This window comes from Hibiscus syriacus, unplaced genomic scaffold, assembly GCF_006381635.1.
Source record: "Hibiscus syriacus cultivar Baekdansim isolate YM2019G1 unplaced genomic scaffold, ASM638163v2 tig00004111_pilon, whole genome shotgun sequence".
Classification (NCBI taxonomy): Eukaryota; Viridiplantae; Streptophyta; class Magnoliopsida; order Malvales; family Malvaceae; genus Hibiscus; species Hibiscus syriacus.
Window position 1 is genome coordinate 372,049 of NW_024062000.1, and position 20,815 is coordinate 392,863.

At 37.3% G+C, this 20,815-nt stretch overlaps 1 protein-coding gene and 2 pseudogenes across 1 annotated transcript; 2 read left to right on the top strand and 1 right to left on the bottom strand.

Moving 5' to 3' along the window:
• Window positions 1-57: 57 nt before the first annotated feature.
• On the bottom strand, window positions 58-2,177 carry LOC120190539 (ankyrin repeat-containing protein BDA1-like). The gene is made up of 5 exons (XM_039193608.1): window positions 2,106-2,177; window positions 1,230-1,913; window positions 983-1,133; window positions 300-436; window positions 58-135 (listed from the first exon to the last, which is right to left on the bottom strand). Exons 1-5 carry the CDS (start codon window positions 2,175-2,177, stop codon window positions 58-60), a joined length of 1,122 nt encoding a protein of 373 aa, XP_039049539.1.
• Window positions 2,178-2,239: 62 nt separating this feature from the next.
• LOC120190549 lies at window positions 2,240-15,253 on the top strand (annotated as a pseudogene).
• A 2,192-nt stretch (window positions 15,254-17,445) lies between these two features.
• Window positions 17,446-20,773, top strand: LOC120191166 (annotated as a pseudogene).
• The last annotated feature ends 42 nt before the right edge of the window (window positions 20,774-20,815 follow it).

Sequence of the window (20,815 nt, forward strand, 5' to 3'; positions counted from 1 at the left end):
TTGCTTTATAATCAGCTTCACTGGCATGAGAATGTAATTGCATGCCTCGCATAGACATTAGACACTTTCTGTTGTGTAGGCTTCGGTTATATCGGTTATGTGATCAGTTAAGTCGACTGATATCGGATTAACATACTACAAACGGATACAAAATAAGAATCAATAGCGTGATTGAAATCAAACGAAACCTTAGACTTGAATTCGTGTCAATTCGAAAATTTACAAGTGTTAAAATATGTAATCCACCTCTTTGTGCAAAATCGACATAGATTAAAGAATAACCAGCATCCCACTAGTACAATAGAGTATCTCAAGCTAGAGTCACCACCAACACGAGTAGTAATTGTTAGTAAGAGACCACAACCTATAGTCACAATGCTTCCTTTCCAGAATTCATCATACAGAAAAAGGGAAAGCAGCAGGCCTTGAATCAAACCTACAAATATTTCATCCTTGGAAACAAGTAACAAAATCAAAAGGGTTATCCGACACCCCACGATCGACACACTGAGTTTCTATACCCGATATGCTATACACATGAACACCATTAAAACGAAAATGATAGAAGAAGATATATTGATAACTTTATATCCGACATAGCTTGGGGCTATGATGAATATTGATTGGTCGAAGCTTATGGCAAGAAATGCAAGTAGTACCTCAAGTGCTGTCCTGAAACTATTGGGGTATGGTTTAATCAATGTTAGCGTTAGGGAAAAGGCTACGATGAAGACGACGAACATTGGAATATAGAAAAGAAGAAAACTCAATGGATCTAAGACCGATGTCCCCAGTACCGCTGATCCTTCACCTTGCCAAACACCACCAGGCGGGATAAGAGTGGTTTGGTAGGTTGTAGCTAGAAGCAATCCTAAAATTACTAGTAAGGCATTCCGATCATCGCTTGATATGTTATCCAAATCGTGAAAAACTAGTAACGATGCTTTTGATACGTAATTGATGATTTATTTCTCCAACTTACAGTTAAAATTTGAAACTACGGGACCAAAAGAACCACACAAAACGATAATGCTTTCGATTTTATTATGTTGTAGAGCAACATCGAGTGCCGTGGAACCGGCTTGATTGGTGGCATGCTTATCAGCCTTGCAGTTTAATAGCAGTTTGAGCATCTGTTTAAGGTATATAAAAGAAGGGAACAATCAGTTAATCATGTCTGCAGAGTACAAAAGAATCTATGAAACATTAACGAAGCGGATTAGTCGAACCTCAGGTTGATTATGGATAACAGCTATGTGCAGTGCAGTGTTTCCATCTTCGTCTTTCTGATTCACCACTTCCCGACCATACTCTTTCTTTGTAAGCTTTCGAATTAGAACTCGGCAAACATCGAGTCTGTTGTTTTCCAAGGCGATATGCAAAGCAGTACGGTTCTTAATCGTAACATCTCTGATACATTCGGGACAAATCTCCAGAAACCTATCCAACAGGCCATTGGGATTTCCAACTTCACTTATGAAGTGCAAAGGAGTCTCACTGTTCTTTCCTCGGACATGAGCAAGATCTTTATCGATCTCCAGGAACCGCAGAGCCATCTCTTTATGCCCGTTTTTAACAGCGAGATGAAGTGGGCTCAAGCCTTGCCGGTTTAGCTTCCGAGCAAACGATGCCTTTAAGCTCATAACCTCTATTGCAAACGCGATGCACCCTTCCTCTGCAGCTGTGTGTAAAGGAGTGTCGACAAACTCGACCTTGTCGAAGCGCCTCAAAACATTTCCATCTCTATGAATCAAAGAGTACAAATCACTGATATCTCCTGCACGAGCAGCTGTTCTTAAACTTTGATCCATATCGGGAGGAATCGGGACAAATTGCCAAAACTGAAAGCCAAGTTTGGAGGACTTGAGGAGACTTGCAGCATTTAATAGCAAATATCGGTCAAGACTTTGCTTCTGCTTGGTCGGTCAATTACAGTCACAGGGAAACTTCATAAAGCAGCTTTTTTTCAAGGTTGGTACACATGGACATGTCCTTTCGTTTCCACGTGCTTGATATTTAAAGTATGTTTAGATCTGGGTCAAATTCATTTTAATTTAATCCAAATACATTAGCACTTGTTTACTATAATATTATCACGCGCTTACCATAAAGGACTTGTAAAAACGTGCGAAATCTTTAGCGGGCTCCGTCACGTGCCTGATCTCCGGCTTCATCATATCGCAGCTTCGCGCTCTCGATTTCAAATTCAAACTGAAAAGGTATGCAGTTTCCCTTGTGCTCACTCTCTCGATCTCATCATTCACTTTCTTCTCTAATTTGCGCCAGAAAATGAAAATCTCCACACCATAGATTCTAAGCACAAGCTGAACTGTAAGTCACTGGTCAAAATTAGACCAAAAAACGAAGAAAATGGAGGAAGAAGAGCCATTTCCTTCGTCGTCGTCTTTTTCTTCTTCTTCTATTATTCTCAAAGACGTATCCAATTTCAAAACCCCATAACGTCCTTCCAAGCCGTGCACTCAGTTCTTCACTGCTTTCGATGAAACTCCGAGGTCATCTTTGTCGTTTTGCTACCGCTCTCGGCCTTACCTTGTCCCTTCCTCTTCCCGCTCCAAAGCGAAGTCAGTCGCTAAGCTTAAAGCATACCAGCTGGAGCAATCTCAGTCCGCTTGCAAAGAGCAATTGAAGAAAGACCAATCGCTTAGGTCTCTGTCTAAATCTCTCACCGTTTGGCTCAATTTCCTCTTTCGGAACCCGGAGGCTTGCGGTTGTAATCTCTCCACTAATGGTTGCAGTGAGAGTAATATTGCGCAAGTGGACAGTGCTTGGAGAAGCCCGAAAAGGATAAGAGAGTTGTCATGGAGAGGGCAGGGATCTGAAAATGTCTCCGCGGATATTTTGATCTCAAAGTATTTGGATCTGAGGGCTTCGTTGAAGGATGTTTGTAGTTTTGATGATTTGAATCAGCGGGTGCAGATTTTTTTGTGTTTGGCGAGTTGCAAAGAGGTTTTCAATGTCATGACTCGAGTCACTAAGGTTGGATTCTCTAATTTTTTTATCCCCCCCCCCGGGGGGGGCAAGAAAGATGTTGTTATGGTTAGTGATATAACTTATGGATCTGTGAATGCATCGTGGAATAAACAAGTGATGTTTTACTCATAATAGTATCACTTATACAAATTTGTTATTGTTGTTTTTGATTAATTGTCAGAATATAGATGAAGGGAGGTTAAAGATGAAAGCAAGTTGTCCTATAGTTACAGATGTTGGAATGAAGGAAAAGGCTTCTAAAATTCTATTGTCTTACAACCCAATTTGGCTTCGAATTGGGTTGTATATTATTTTTGGTGGCGATTCCTTGATATCAGCTGAGGGTGATTTTAGTTCTGCGAAAGATATCTCGTTTTTAAAGATGATAATAGAAAAACAATTCTTCTCGCACACTGGGCTTGCAAAGGCTTATGCTTATAACAAGAAGGTGGAGCCGGGATACTATGAGAATTTGGGGAATATTATATTGAAGATGATATTTTTGCTTGTTCTTATCCTTGATCGAACTAAATCTCAGACCAGTCTTCCTCTTAATTACGGTATTGATGGAGTGGATGGAGGTTCTCCTCTTCTGTTCACGGTTTCATCTAGTATAAAATCAAGTCGTCGAGTCCTTAACGGTAATTCTCTGTTGAGATGTTAAGAGTTAGTTAGAAAGTTTATTAATTAGTTAATGGACAGTTAGAAGTTAGTTAGTGCATTAGTGTTGTGTTTAAGCTGTATAAAAGAATGATGTACAATATAGTATAATGCATATACGAAATATTATTCACACGTGTCTTAACATGATATCAATTGAAAAGTCTCGAGTGATATCTCGCCCTTTCTAATTTTTTCCTCTTTTTTTCCTTACTGAGTTTTGTTCTTTTTTCCTCCATGGATTCCATCGATTTTACTCATCCTCTTTACCTTCATCCATCGGATACGCCGGGGACGTTGCTGGTTTCGCATCAGTTTACTGGAATCGAGAACTACAATCTGTGGAGCTGCTCGATTCGAATCGCGTTACTGGCAAAGACTAAGTTAGGGTTCGTCGACGGCGATTGCACTCGTGGTGATTTCGGTGAGTTGTTGCAATCACAGTGGGACAGATGCAATGCAATCGTTCTTTCGTGGATCCTAAACACTGTGAGCGTTGATCTCTCTGCGGGATTGGTTTTTGTTTCTACGGCTGCGCATGTTTGGAATGATTTGAAGGAACGCTTTAGTAAAGTCGATGGCTCTCGGATTTTCTTCCTACATCGAGAGATTTTTCTATTCACTCAAGGTTATTCCTCCGTTTCAGCCTATTATTCGCATCTAAAGCTTCTTTGGGATGAGTACAGTGCGTTAGTCCTTGTCTTATCGTGCAATTGTGTTGATGCTTCCCAAGCATTGAATCACGTTCTTCAACAATGTTTGTTTCAGTTTTTAATGGGACTGAATGAAACGTATTTTGCCATTTGAAGTAAGATTCTCCTTCTGGATGCGCTTCCTTCGGTGAATCGGGCGTATTCGATGGTGGTTCAGGATGAGTCCCAGCGTGTTCTTTCTTCAGGTGTTTCACCACTGTCTGATACAGTGGCCATGTATTCCAACTCTGCTAATTCTCGCCGAGGACGATTTAATGGAGTGTGCGACTTTTGTAAGATCCGTGGCCATAAGCGTGATCAGTGTTATAGACTCAATGGCTTCCCTCCTGACTTCAAGTTCACCAAGACAAAGAAAACCTCTTCTGCCATGGTAGCTAATTCGGTTCAGGCTGATAATCCTTCGGAGTCTTCTCCTTTGGCTTCGATGTTCACCTCGGATCAGTACAATCGTTTGTTGGAGCTTCTTAACACAGATATTCATAACTCTGGTGATACCGCTGCTGCCAATTTTGCAGGTATGGTTCATGATGGTTTACCTGCTCCTATGAATAATTCTGTTACCTGGGTTCTTGACACTAGAGTTACTGACCATATGCTGTCTAATTTTGAATGCTTGAGTAATCCAATTGAATGCTTATCACGTTTTGTTCATCTTCCAAATGGTAAAACCCTTCCTATAACACACGTTGGTTCTTTTTGGTTTGATTCATCTCACTGCCTACAAAATATCTTATATGTTCCTGCATTTGCTCATAATTTGTTGTCTGTCTCAAAATTGATCATTGACTTAAATTGTATTGTTCAATTCTATCCTGACTTTTGCATCTTTCAGGATCTCTCCAATGGCAAGATGATGGGGATTGGTAGGAAATAGGGAGGCTTGTATGTTCTTCATTCTTTTGGTTCTTTTCTTAGTATTGTTTCTAAGGCTCCTAATGTGTCTTTTGCTATTACACCTCATTGTATGTCCTCTGTTGATAATAAAACATCCATTTGGCATGCCCGATTAGGTCATGCTTCTTTTCTCAAGTTGCATCATATCTCCTTGAATAATTGTAAACTAGATTCTTCTGTCATTCATTCTTGTATTGTTTGTCCTTTAGCTAAGCAAACTCGTCTGCCCTTTCATGTTAGTTAGTCTCGTTCTAATTTTCCTTTTTAGTTAATTCACATGGACTTATGGGGTCCATACAAAATTTCCACTCATAGTGGTCATAGATTTTTTCTAACAATAGTTGATGACTGTGCAAGAATGACATGAGTATACTTATTAAAACTTAAGTCTGATGCTATTATCACTTTAAGGAATTTTCTTTCTTTGGTCCTTAATCATTTTGAGGCTTCTGTCAAAACCATTCGTAGTGATAATGGGTCTGAGTTTTTCAACAAAGAGTGTTCTTTCCTTTTCTCTTTCTTTGGCATTGTTCATCAGTCATCTTGTGTTGACACTCCTCAGCAAAATGGGGTAGCTGAAAGAAAGCATAAACACCTATTAGAAGTAGTTAGAGCACTTCGTTTTCAGTCTCGGGTTCCTATTAAATTTTGGGGAGAGTGTGTCTTAGCTGCATGTTACTTAATTAATAGGTTACCTTCTAGCCTCCTTCTTTGTTACACTTAAAGGTCTTTGGTTGCTTAGGTTATGCCACTCAAACTAAGCCTCGTGACAAGTTTGTTCCTAGAACTATTCCTTCGGTTTTTATGGGATACTCGGATACTCAAAAAGGTTATTTAATGTTTAGCCTTGTGTCTAAGACTTTTTTTGTGAGTAGGGATGTTCGGTTTCATGAAAATTCTTTCCCTTTTCATTCACCTGAGCTGTCATCTCGGTTATTTCCTTCACAACCTTTTGTCTCTGATTCTGAGTTTTTTGTAACTGATATACCTCTGTCCGATGTGTCTCCTAATTCGGTTTCTCAACAGTCTGCTTCTAGTCCTTCTTTTAACAATCTGTGTCCTGCTGTTATTGGTGCAGAGTCTCCTGCACTTGTTACTTCTCCTTCTTCTAGTGCTCCTGTTCCTGTTGGTCATGTTGTTAGAAAGTCTTCTAAAGTGTCCAAGCCTCCACTTTGGTTAAATGAATATGTTTCTTTCCAATCATCCACTTCTAGCTTTCATCTCATTTCAAATAACATTTCTTATTCTCATCTTCCATCTCACACCCAATCTTTTCTTTCATCTATTTCCATTGTTGAACCTACTAGTTATAATGATGCCGTTAAAGACCCTTTATGGGTTAATGCCATGCAAGAGGAGATTCAAGCATTAGAATTAAACAATACTTGGTGTGTAGTTCCTTTGTCACCGGGAAAGGTCCCCATTGGATGCAAATGGGTATATAAGGTTAAGTTTCGATCCAATGGTGAGGTTGAACGATATAAAGCACGTTTGGTTGCGAAAGGCTACAATCAGCATGAAGGTGTGGATTTTGTTGAAACCTTCTCCCCTGTTGCTAAGCTGGTCACCGTTCGAACAGTTTTGGCGCTTGCCTCTTTGCAACACTGATCTCTTTTTCAAATGGATGTCTATAATGCATTTCTTCAAGGGAACTTGCTTAAGGAGGTTTACATGCAATTACCTCAAGGATTTTGCAGCCAGGGGGAGAACATGGTCTGTAGGCTGCAGAAATCTATTTATGGTCTGAAACAAGCGTCTCGGCAGTGGAACATGAGGCTAACTAAAGCTTTGGTAGCTGTTGGATATGTTTAAAGTAAGTTTGATTACTTGCTTTTTACAAAAAGGAAGGGAACAAAAATAGTAATCATGCTTATATACGTTGATGATCTGTTGATCACTGGAAATGATGCTTCCATGATAGAAGAATTGAAAATTATTTTGCATGCTAGCTTAAGAATGAAAGATTTAGGTGAACTTAAATACTTTCTTGGTTTTGAGATACTTAGATCTAGTGAAGGGATCTTGTTGAACCAAAGGAAGTACGCATTATAACTGATAGAAGAAACAAGATTAAGAGGTGCTAAACCTGTTTGTACACCTATGGAGCAGAATATTAAGCTTACCACTGCTGGTTATGATTCTAGTTTAATTAAAAATGATGGGAAGAAGATAGATGATGAAGTGCTGCAGGGTGAAAAAGAAATCTACTAGAGGTTGATAGGTAGGTTGATTTATCTCACTCATATAAGGCCAGATATCATTTTTGTGTTACATCATCTGAGTCAGTTCATGCAGCAACCAAAGCGCTCACACTTGGAAGCAGCTCTTCGAGTGGTTAAGTACATAAAGAAGAACCCTGGTCAAGGGATCTTATTGTCTTCTGCAGGACAATGCCAATTATCAGCCTTTTGTGATGCTGATTGGGCAACTTGTTTGATGACAAGGAGATTGGTTATTGGGTTTTGTGTCAAATTAGGAAATTCCTTAATTTCCTGGAAGTCAAAAAAGCAGAACACTATAGCAAGGTCGTCAGCAGAGGCGGAATACTGAGGCATGGCAATGGTAGTAGCAGAAATTGTTTGGCTAAAAGGTCTGTTAGTAGAGTTGGGTGTGAAAGATCTTCAGCCGGCTAAACATTACTGTGATAACAAGGCAGCACTGCAGATTGCAGCAAACCCGGTATTTCATGAGAGGACGAAGCATATTGAAATAGATTGTCATTTTATTCGTGAGAAAATACAAGAAGGGGTGATTTGTACAGAATATGTTTCATCTACAAATCAGCTAGCAGACGTTTTAACCAAGGCATTGGGTACTCAGCAACATGAATATTTAATTTCCAAGTTGGGAGTCAAAGATGTCTTTAGACTAACAACTTGAGGGGGAGTGTTGAGATGTTAAGAGTTAGTTAGAAAGTTTGTTAATTAGTTAATGGTCAGTTAGAAGTTAGTTAGTGCATTAGTGTTGTGTTTAAGCTGTATAAAAGAATGATGTACAGTATAGTATAATGCATATACGAAATATTATTCACACGTGTCTTAACATTCTCTATCTTCATACTTGTATGTTTTTGTTGCTTAATTTTCACCTGCACTTGCTTTGTATGGGCTAACATTGTTTTCATTTATGATATGAAACTAGATTTCTTATCATCTGATGTTATGCACAGGGAAGGTAATCTCCTTGCACATCTAGTAATTGTAGGGTACAAAATTTCTCATCGGCAGGTATATTGGTTACATTTTAATCCATGTATAGTGCTTATGTGCTTGTGGCCTGTGGGTCATATTCATAACAAGCAATATGTTTTAACGCAAATCTTGCAAATTACCTTCAGTCACTTTGTGCGTATGATTATGTATTAACTTTGTTTATCATCTTGGAAATCTGGAATTATATTTTTTCTTTCTTATTTTTACCCCCAAGAATTTACCTTGGTGCAGTCTGCCCTTGTTGAGTTTGACTTCCAAGTATCAGGTTTGTTCTTGGATCTTCAAGATGGTGTGCGGCTCTGTAGAGTTATTCAACTTTTGCAACATGAACCCTCAATCCTCATGGTTGGCATATCTGTCCTATCACCCTGATGTTTACACATTAGGATCAACTAGTTACTGTTAAGCGCTGCATGGAAAATAATTTTAACTCAACAGCTTCTTGCATGAGCAGAAAATAGTGGTTCCTTCAGACACCCTCAAAAAGAATTTGGCAAATTGTGGTGTTGCCCTGCAATATTTGAGAGAAGCTGGTGTCGTGCTATGCGATGAAGATGGATTGAAGATTACTAGAGATGATATTGCTGAAAGAGATAAGGAACGTACTGTATCCTTGCTCTGGAATATATTTGTTCGTTTACAGGTCTGCTAAACTTCTCTTTATCTGAACTTTCAGATGTTAATTGTTTCTAAAGATTGTTTGCAATCGTTAATCCTTTAGCTGCCACTTATGTTTTCATTGATCTTGCAGTTGCCACTTCTGATTGACAAAACAACCATTGGTGGGGAAATATCCAACATACGTGGCTTTAATATGATATGCTTCAAATGTTCCTTGAGTACTGGTGAAAAATGGGGCTGGTGAAGGGTGGATAACTATTTAATTTTTCTATTCATTTCAAAATTAACAAGCTATATGCTTAAATACTAGAAAATTTAACTAAGTTCTTTTTATGTCCCTTTCTGTTTTTTTATTAAGACTTCCTGATGTTCATAAATTCAATTTCGTTTTTTTATAATTATTACAGGATAACTTGAATGTTATCAATTCCTCAAATTTTGTCTGATATATTTAATCAATGGTTGTGTTCAGGGATTTTCATTTCCTGCGTGTTCACTTTTAAATTTGCATCTACATGATCTTACTGAAGTTAATTCTTTGTTGGTCAACTACTGAAGTTAATAAGTTGAACGAATATTTGTAGGCAATTGGTGAAAATTATGGTCTTAGGATTGAAAGCTTTTCTTCACTGGTCAATGGAAAAGCCATATGGTGCGTGCTTGATTATTACTTCCGCAAAGAACTTTCTTGTTCGAACAAGGTGGTAAACATTATTTTTTCTGTCCCAATGTTTTTCACTACTTTCTGTTGTATTATTAGTCTCTTACTGCTTTGTCTTAACAGAATTCTCATGAAACAAGAGGTGAGGATCAATCATGTCTGCTTCTGATTACACAGATGCAGTTCACAATTTTGTATTATCACAGAAACTGACAGCATTACTTGGAAACTTTCCAGAGGTAATGTTTACTTTAATGCTTGGTGATTGACTATTTACTTTTACATTTCTGTTTTCTGATACACTAAACTTTTTGATAACTGCTATAAAAGTGAGGCTGCTAATTTTTAAAAAGCCTATGGGTTTTTGAGGTACCACGCTGTCCAATGATAAACTGTGATTGTGCATGTCATAGTAAAACATTGATGTTGGCTTATGTTTACTATTTTCTTATGTTGTTGTACAGGTTCTTCAAATAAGTGACTTGAGCATAACGGTGCAGTTAGTGACAAGAGTGTGATAGTTTTGCTGGTTTTCCTTTTGTCCCGGCTTGCTGTCAAGAAAAATGTGGTAATGCCTCATCTCTAGGTTTTGTCCAGCCTTAATGTCAAAAAATGCAACTACTTCAGGGACTCTTCTATCTTTTTCCAGGATCAGTTGAATTTCCATAAACTATTGGGTTGTAATTGCCAAAACCTAGAGAGGAGGCATTCACTAACTCAAAGGCAGTTGGCAAGTTCTGAAGGCGTTGTGCAAAAGAAAGAAAGAGACTTAGATATCACTGAAGGTCCCTTCATTTTGTGATAATTTTCATTTTAACAGGTATGCATCTTGGATGTGCTTTTTCTCTTGGAGCTAAATGTTGTTGATAGAGCACAATAAATTATAAAAATAATCACATCATATGTAAATGCATGAAATTGGGACTTTATATGAATCACTCTTATCGACCCTAGCTTCCTGGGACAAAATAACTGGAAAATAAGCTGGTATTGGCTGCAGTCCAGATAGAAGAGATATGTTCTATCATAGTTAGCATACCACTTCTGGTCCATGGCCGTTGACATAGTGCACACATCATTTTCAAATTTTTCATATAGAGTGTGTGGTATGCATTTGAAGTGTGTTAACACCACTTCACATTCCCATCATGTATGTAGGTCACAAGGGTTTAGGCAGGAACTATAATATATATACCTTGGATTTGATTCCATGTTAAGGTCTAATCTAAAACCAATTGGTAATAGGTGAAGACACCCAAGTCTAATATAAGATCACAGAAAACTCGATGGATGTGGGATAACACCGTTATCAATGTGTATATGCATTTGTATATTTGTTTCCTTTTAATATGGTATTAGTTTGAGGAAATTATCGTGTCAAAGTTGTTGCATTTTCTAGTTTACATGTGCAAGCCCTTAGATTGAGCACTAAAATCTAATATTTGTTTTCTCTCTCTTCCCCTTCATTTATGCAGATGCTTCTAAAAATTCCAAGGTCATTCTGGCTTGGTGGCAAGATATGACAGAACAAAACTACAATAGTGTTGTAAAACCTGCTGCTTCTACTTCATCTTTCTTCCCAGCACAGAAGATAAGCATTGACATTTCCAGAGGTTATTTTCTGTCCCTCCTCTAGTTAATTCTTTTAATTAGTTTTCTTTTTCCTTTGTTCTACTATCGGTTGATGCATTTCAACAATGACTAGGAGTTCTATAACTTTTACTCTAAAATTTTCTCCTTGTTCTCTTTTAGGTTGGTGTTTCTACCTAATAAATTTAAATTTGATATCTATTGTTGCTTTCCGTATTGTAGTTAAGTTCTCATGGGAAATCTGTTCGTAGTGAGTTGAAATCATTGTGGCATCATAATTAGATCATATTGGAATTGGAGAATTCACTGGACAAATTAGATATTTCATCTAAAATTGTTTATCTATTTAATTATTTTTTGCCTTTCTCAAATTTAACTGAGTATTGTATCTTTGACCTTTATGGTCTTGCATTGCATCTCTGAGGTAAGAAATATTCCTTCTAACCTTGGGCTCCCTGCATGATGCTTCAGAGATTGCTGCAATAGTCCTACAGTCTCATTTCAGGAGTTTCATATTGCGTCGTAATTTTCTGAAGAAGATAAAAGCTATTGAATTAATCCAAACTGTTATGCGTGCATGGTTGACTGTGAAGAAAAATTCAAAATTCAACAAATTCAGTTTTCCCGGAGATCAGGAATTTCCATCCGGCATTTACTCTTATCGAGTATTTTGATTATATGCATTTCTCATATCACCGGTTTCTCATTAGTTTGATCTTTTTCTTGCAAGAACTGGAGAAGCTTGTCAAGTTTATTGCTGAGAGACATAGTTTTGTTAATTTAAGAAGATCAGTGTTGCTCATACAGCGTGCTGCAAGGAGTTGGATAGCTCAAAGGCCTGATACTTCCTGTCCAGACCTAGTCAAGGCTGCCATTGTAATCCAGAAATGTTTCCGTGGTGGTGTGGTAAGATCAATTCACATTATTGAGAATGCTTCTCTTAAAGGCCAGGAAAATGGTCTAAGCATTAGTGAAACAGAAGCGGCAACCAGGGTTCAGATTGCATGGAAGAATTTTGTTTGCAGATATCAACACAAACAGACTTCTGCTGCAAATAAAATTCAGAGCCATTTCCGGAGTTGTCCTTTAAGGAGAAATTTTATGAAGCAAAAGCAAGCAATAATAAAAATTCAAAGTAATTTCCGACTACTGAAATCTTGGAGGGCCTTTCAGACTGCTCAGAAGGAATTTGTCTGTAGATATATCCAAAATCAGACATTTGCTGCAACTAAAATTCAGAGCCATTACCAGGGTTGGCATTTAAGGAGAAGTTTTATGAAGCAGAAGCAAGCTATAATAAAAGTCCAAAGTAATTATCGACAACTGAAATGTTGGAGGGCCTTCCAGGTTGCCCAGAAGGAATTTGCCCATAGATCCCTCCAAAAGCAGACATTTGCTGCAACAAAAATTCAGAGTCATTTCCGTGGTTGGCAGTTAAGGAGTAGTTTTATCAAGCAGAAGCAAGCAATACTACCTATTCAAAGTAATTTTAGACGGCTAAAATGTTTGAGTGCTTTTCAGCAATATAAAATTGCTGCCAGATCGGCAATCGACATTCAATCTTCTGTTCGTGGATGGATAGCTCGGACAGAATATTGGAAACATAGGTATCTTATTGTTGTAATCCAAGTAAGTTGTTTCTTCCATCGCTGAATATATCATAGTGCTTCCTTATGTTTTCTTCATTGCTTTGATATGATGGTCAAAATGATATTTAGACAATGATCACCTCTATCTCAAATCCATTTTCGTCCCTTAGCATATATTTTTACAAGATGTGTGCTTGCAGCAATATATATTAATTAATCACTTTATCCTTTTTCTTAAAAACCAGAGACATTGTCGTGGTTGGCTTGTAAGGAAGGAGCTGTTGTTGGAAAGGGATGCTGCAATAAACATCCAAAGAGCAATACGGTACGTATTATGTCAGAAGGCATTTCATTTTTAGAAATGGGCTGCTATCGAGATCCAAAGGGTTATCAGGGGGCAAATTCCTCGAAATAGGCTTTTAGGTACTTAGTTTTCTTCTGAACATCAACTTATTTGATTACTAAAAGTTTTCAGTTGTATGCTTTAGTTGTGGTTCCATCTGAGAATTTAGCGAAGCATATGGTTTGAGCAATTGCAGGAGCATCTTCCTTTCATGCAGTTACTGCTGGAAGTTACGATTGTAAGATGTCAGAAGGCTTGTTCCAAATTTTTGAATTAAAATTAGTGATTACTTCACTTGTAAAACTGCAAAGGTGGTGGAGAGGTGTTTTGTTACTTAAATTAAGAACAAAATCAGCAATCATTATTCAGAGTTATCAAGGGGGTGGATTGCTAAGCAAAAAGCTCATAGAGAGAGGCAGTATACTGCTGTAATACAAGTATGATATCTCCATATTCAGCTATGCTTTATATAGTTCCAATAATTGATGCCGGTTGCAAACGACATTTAAACTTTTCTGCTTCTTAGCATCCACGTGCTCTTATGAATCATACCCATTGGCATTCCTTGGCATATATTTCTGTAAGGTGTCTACTTTCAACAATACATAAATCACTCTGACTTCTTTTTTTCTTATAAATCAGAGACATTGCCGTGGCTGGCTTGTAAGGAAGGAGCTGTTGTTGAAAAGGGATGCTGTAATTAAGATCCAAAGAGCAATACAGCGCCTAATACATCAGAAGGCATTTCATTTGCAGAAACTGGCAGCTATCAAAATTCGAAGGGTTATTAGGGGGCAAATTGCTCGAAGCATGCTTTTAGGTACTTAGTTTTCTCCCAAATATCTACTTATTTGATTACTAGAAGTTCTCTTTGTATGCTTCAGTTGGTTTTATCTGAGAATTTACAAAATTTGATGGCTTTGAGCAATTGCAGGATTATCTTCCTTTCATGCAGCTACTGCTGGTGATTGCACTTGTAAGATGTCTGAGGGCTTCTTCCAGAGTTTTGAATTAACAGTATTGATTACTTCAGTTCTGAAACTGCAAAGGTGGTGGAGAGGTGTTCTGTTACTTAAATTAAGAACAAAATCAACAATCATTATTCAGTGTTACGCACGTGGGTGGATTGCCAGGCGAAAAGCATACAGAGAGAGGACTAGTATTGTTGTAATACAAGTAAGATGTCTCCTCACCGAGCTATGCTTTGTAAATTGCCTTTGATAATGTCTTTTGCAAACGTCCATAGGTACAAGTTAGAACTTCATAGAATCTTCTTACACTTGATTTATAATCGGAACCATGGCACATGGTTAAATTTTCTCATCTATATGTTTCGAATGTTCAACTCACATATCCGACCGAGTTTAAATTTTTAAGTATATTGTCCTAATATCTTTTTCCTTATGAATTTGGTGGTCATATTGGAAAGGTTATGTTGCTCGGAAAGAATCTAGAGAACAGCTATTGGATTTGCGCTTGAGAATGCAAAAGTCTGCTATGAATGTGGATGAAAGCAGACATCTTATTAACCGGCTTTTGTCGGCACTTTCGGAACTACTCAGCGCGAAAAGCATCAGAGGCATTCTTCACAACTGTGAGACATTGGGTGAGCAATGAGCATGTTACATTCTACATAACTCATACTCTCTACGGAGCAAAGTCTAGTTTGATGAGCTAAAACGACACTGAATCTACAACACGTGCTTATGAAAACACTTGGTTGCAGATATGGCTACAGCTCATTCCCTGATTGCGAAGAACTCGTGGCTGCCGGTGCAATCAGCACTCTGCTGAACCTGATTTGCTCAGCCAGTCGCAGCATACCCGATCAGGAGGTTCTAAAGCACGCACTGTCGACGCTCAGAAACCTTGCCCGCTATCCGCATTTGATTCAAGTGTTGATCGAAACTCCTCGATCAGTAGAGATATTCTTACGGGAGTTGCAAAGGCCTTCAATTTTATTCTCCATTACAAGTTAACGACCAACTATATGTTGTTTCTGACTTGGATCATGTTTTGTGAATAACCCATTCCAGGAACAAGGAAGAAGGATATTTTATTGATTCTGAAATTCTGAAGACGATATGTTCAAATCAGAATGGTCTGAAAGCTGTACACAAGTTTCCTGCTCTTTTTGAAGAGACTACACAATTTTGTTGAAGAACTCGCAAGGAAAGCAAACGTTGACAAAAGGTACGGATTCGAATACCAAATCCTGGGGATAGCAGTTGGTCAGTTCGGCTATCAACTTTTAATCGGTCAAATTCTATTTTAACCGATTAATCTACCGGCTTAGGTTTTAACTGACATAATTAGGCCAACTTTGGCCCGTTCAGTCGGTTAAACAGAAAAGCAGACTTAAGTTTTAATTAAAAATTTAAGGTTAATATTCAAATTTAATCTTTACGATACTGATATTAAAATTAGCATATAAATAGTGACATGATAGAAAATTTTAGTTTAAAAAGTTTAATTTTTTAATTGTTCTTTCTTTAAAAAAAATTGAGATGTAAATAAAACACAAGAATGTTTGTTTGGTACAAAATATCCCATCATTTAGAAATCCCCGAATTAACTAAATGTGATTGGTAAAATTAGTTTGAACTGGATTTTAAGCATCCTATTCCTTTTCAGAAATCCCCGTGGTGTTGGTGCAAGAGACAACATAGATAGAAGAAGATTGGAGGGTGTTGAACTTCTTGAACTGATAACAAATGGTTAAAATCCAGCGAATTGTCAATCGGTTTGCTCACACTTTCCATTGATGTGTTTATATGCGGTGGTGCATGCACAATTGTGTACGTTAACCTTTTTTACCATCATTTCGTATTTTTTAGTATTAAGGCAACTGTAATTCCATCTCTGAGGCCTTGGAAATATAGTTTTTTACAATCCATATGAACTGTTGTTGAATGAAAGATGGAAAAATCAGTTAATTACCCCCCCAACTTTGGATATAAAAAGGTTAAAGTTACTTGTTTTCTGTAAATGTCAAATTGTGGTTTTCGTCACTCTATTATGCTTCATTTTAATTTGGTACAGTTTTATCTTTTTATTTTGGCTTAAGGGCACATGAAGTTTTTGAATTATTTAAAAAAAAGTAGGCCTTTGAATTTCTTTTATCTAATTAAACCCTCAAATCAACAAATTAAATTAATTAATCATTAAATCAAAAAAATTAACGAAATATTTTTTTTTTACCAATTTTGATAAGTAAATGTTAAGATCTTTTATGAGATATTATTACATGCATATTATGATTTTATCAAATGAAATTTATAAATTTTTTAAGAAAAATTCTAAAAATGATTAGAATTCATTAAAAAAATATAGATTTCTAAAAGTACCCCTTGATAATATTTGAAAGTGATGTGTGAGACCAACAGATAAAAAAACTCTTTAGATACTTAAAAAATGAATCGATGAAATTTTAAAATATAAAAATTTAATTAAGTACTTAAAAAGCTCATAAATTTAATTAATTTTTTTTAAGTTTGCGGCTTCTGACACCCTTACACATTTTATTTTATGTTGTTATTTGTTAATTTGAATAGTTTAATTATCCCAAATAAAATTAAACTTATCAAGTGACTTTTATGGTAAAAGAGGATATTATTCTCTCTAGAGGTTATGAGCTCAAACAGCTATATCAATATGTTATGTGTTATTAATTGATTAAGAAAACTCTAAACAAATATATTCTTTAAATCATTCTTGACGATTCAAAAAATATTATTTCAATTAAAATTGTTATAGTATATTAATATGATGAGTTGCAAAAGGTGTTTTAACAGAGAAAAATTCACATCAATATTTTTATTGAGTGGTTAATTATATTAATTATTTACACTAACTAATAACATCATAAAAGTAAAGTAAAATGTGCATTAGTATTGGGATTGACTAATAATATTGTAAAAGTAAAAGTGTAAACTTATGTTAAATTAAATATGAGAATTAAATATTGAATTTAAGCATAGTGGAGGGGACAAAATTGAAATTTAACTTTTTAGTATGAATGAATTTGAAACCAAAATTTACTCTATTTTAATTTGACACAATTATCGAAATATCCCTGGCCCTTTTCACGTTCAAACATCTAAGAACCAAACCTATTTCAGTCATTTTAAGAAACGTAACCTTTCCACGCCTTTAAAAGCTTTCCTTTCCCAACGATTGCTTCCTCTCTTACACATCTCCCAAACTTACCTTATCTAGGGTTAGGGTTTAGTTTCCTTTTGAGTCCCTCTTTCAATCCCCAAACCGAAGATGATGCAGCACCAGTACCAGGAATGATCCACCTCCAATGGCTCCGCCACCGTCTATGGCGGGAGCTCCACCGGCCCAGCAACAGTACCAATACCAGCAACCTCCTCCGGCTCCGCAGTCGCAGCAACCTTACATGTACATGATGCCGCATCAGAGTCATCCTCCTCCGATGTGGCCCCCACAGCAGGGTTCGGCTGGGGTGCCGGCTCAGCAACCGGCGGCGGGTCAATCTGGTCAACCGGCTAGTGCGGATGAGGTTCGGACTTTGTGGATCGGAGATTTGCAGTATTATATGGATGAGAATTATCTCTTGAGCTGTTTTGCTCAAACTGGGGAGGTATTCAACGGCTTTTACTTATTATTATCTATAGATTTTTTCCTGGGACGTTTTATTTGACGGGATTTATTTTGACGTAATGTTTCAATCTGTGATTTTTGCTTTCGTTTGATTTTTTCAGATTGGTGTTTGAGTTTGTGTTGATTGGTATATCATTTCTTTGGTGAAAATCTATTTGCATAAAGATTACGATTTTGTCGGTAGATTTGATTTTAAAAGGTTTATATTTTGGATATTGGATGCCAATTTGAATGTTCATTGCTAAGACTAGCAAGCATTCAGATTTTAGATGTCTCGTTGTTACTCAAGTTTTTAATTTTTTATGTTAAAGGATGAGTGAACTTTATTTCTGTATGATTTATGCGTGAGTGATTCAACTCTTGGTTCTCTCACAGGTTGCTTCTGTGAAAGTTATCCGCAACAAGCAAAAGGCCAAGTGGAGGGCTATGGGTTTATTGAGTTTGTCTCACGTGCTGCTGCGAGAGAGTTTTACAAACATACAATGGTACAGCCATGCCGAATGGTGAGAGCAACTATAGGTTGAACTGGGCATCCTTTAGTTCAGGCGAAAGAGAGAAGAGTCCCCTGAGTTTACTATATTGTTGGAGACTTGGCTGCTGATGTTACAGATTACATGCTTCAAGAGACATTCAGGCACACTTCCAATCAGTGAAGGGTGCAAAGGTTGTGATTGATAGGGCCACTGGGCGCACAAAAGGTTATGGGTTTGTTAGGTTTGGAGATGAAACTGAATACAATCGAGCTATGTCTGAGATGAATGGTGCTTTTTGTTCAACTAGGCCCATGCGCATAGGGCCAGCTACTAACAAGAAGATTGGTGCTGCGCAGCAATATCCAGCTGGTATGGTTGCTGATGGTTATTTGTTTTATCCAAGCCCTTTGGGATATTTTGATTCATCTTACTGCATGTTTGAATTTGACTACATCTAAACTTCTGGTTCTTGTGTCCTTTTTTTGTGCCTGTTAAATTTGATAGTTACATTTATGATTTATCTGCTTGAAGGATAAGGTTGTTCGGGCAAATTTCCAATTATTTTTCTGAAGTGCTTAATATTGTTTTAAGTTCTTTGTTTTTCTCTAGAAGTTGAGCAGCAGTTTCCACTAGTCATTTCCTTCCTGTACTTTCCTTTAACATTTGGGCACCATAATTCTATTCAAAGTTTGAAACATGCAAAAACTTATAAACTCCTGTGTCTCAGAGCAGGGCATCATGAGTCTCTATCATCTTGGGGCCTGGAAACTGATTTCAGCTGAACTTACCCTATAGTCCGAGCCCTCACTAGGTCAGTTTTGTCTTTATGTCGGTCAATACATTTAGAAGTTCATTTTAGTTCTATTGACTGAGCTGTCAGTCAACTACTTTGCTTCTCTGGTTAGTAAGAGGTGTCAGTCAAGTTACATTTCAGTTTACCATCAAGTCTTTACTTCTGTTTTACATATGTAATATGTAATGTGATTCCTTGTCCCTTTACATTTTAGAGTGATCTTATTGTTTAGTCCTGCGGCTCCTGGTGTATATTTCTTGTTACTATTCTAGAGTTTTAGGTCACAAGTAACATGAATGACGGTCTTCATTTTTCTTTTCTTTGATTAGTGTGTTTGGTCACCTTAGTTAACTGTCCTCGTAGCAATTTTTTTGCCCTGGTTTTCCCTTTACCCCATGTGTTATACTCTGACGGGAGTTTTTGATCTTACATTGGTAGTGGTATTGTGCTTTATTTTTTGTGTTTATTGTTGTATATGCAACACATGCTATTTATGTGCTTCTACAATCATGTTTCTGACAAGTGAGGGACCTTGGTCTTTAACATATTATTCAAACAGGGTACACATTTTTCAACATTAAAGTGTCTTCCCCTAGAGGTGCGATGTACAAGATTCTAGAAAGAATCCTGTCTATGCACTGTTGTGTTTTCTCGTTGTTTTGTATTGGAAATTCTTTTCCCTTTTTGTTGTCCATTTGTTACGCATCTATTTTTTTGTATGCAGCAGCTTCATCTCAAGGGAATCAGAACGATAATGATCCAAATAATACAACTGTGGGTATTTTTTACTATCAGTGAGAAACATGGTTTTTTGTTTTCCCCTTCCTGATTATACGTGTTTCCATGCCAGATATTTGTTGGCAATTTGGATTCTGATGTGACGGAAGACCATTTGAGAGAGGTTTTCAGCCCATATGGTCAGTTGGTGCATGTGAAGATTCCACAAACAAGCGATGTGGATTTGTTCAGTATGCTGATAGGTGAGTATGCTGGCGGTGCTCAGTTTCTGAATAGATATATTTAGGAGATAATTCATGTTTTTTTCTGTTTTGTACTTGTGTAAACGCATCAGGAGTGTGCCGAAGAAGCACTGCGAATATTGAACGGGACTCAGTTGGGTGGACAAAGTATTCGGCTTTCATGGGGCCGTAGCACCTCAAACAAACAGGTTGGTTAGATATTTTGATCGCAAACAGGTTGCTTTTTCTTGGTATTTTCTGACCCATGAAGTCTTTGGCATTTGCATTGCAGGCCCAACCAGATCCAAACCAATGGAACAGTGGATATTATGGATACGGTCAAGGATACGGTTATGGTTATGCTGCTGCTCACCAAGACCCAAACATGTACTATGGAGGATATCCCAGCTACGGAAATTATCAACAGCCTCAGCAGCAGCAGCAACAGCAACAAATCGGATATAGCTAAGCTCTGATAATCTTTCATGGCTGCTGTTCTATTTAATAATATGATGAAACAACTAGCTGCTTGATATGTCCTTGTTTCTATGTGGGGGCTATAATTCCAGGCTGTTATTCTCCTTGCTAATAGCATGTATGCACTGTTTAAACCTTCCTTTTATCGCAAAGTTTTGTACTTGGTGTTCAGATTTATTATATGGTTTGCTTTTTGAGACAGAAATTTGAAAA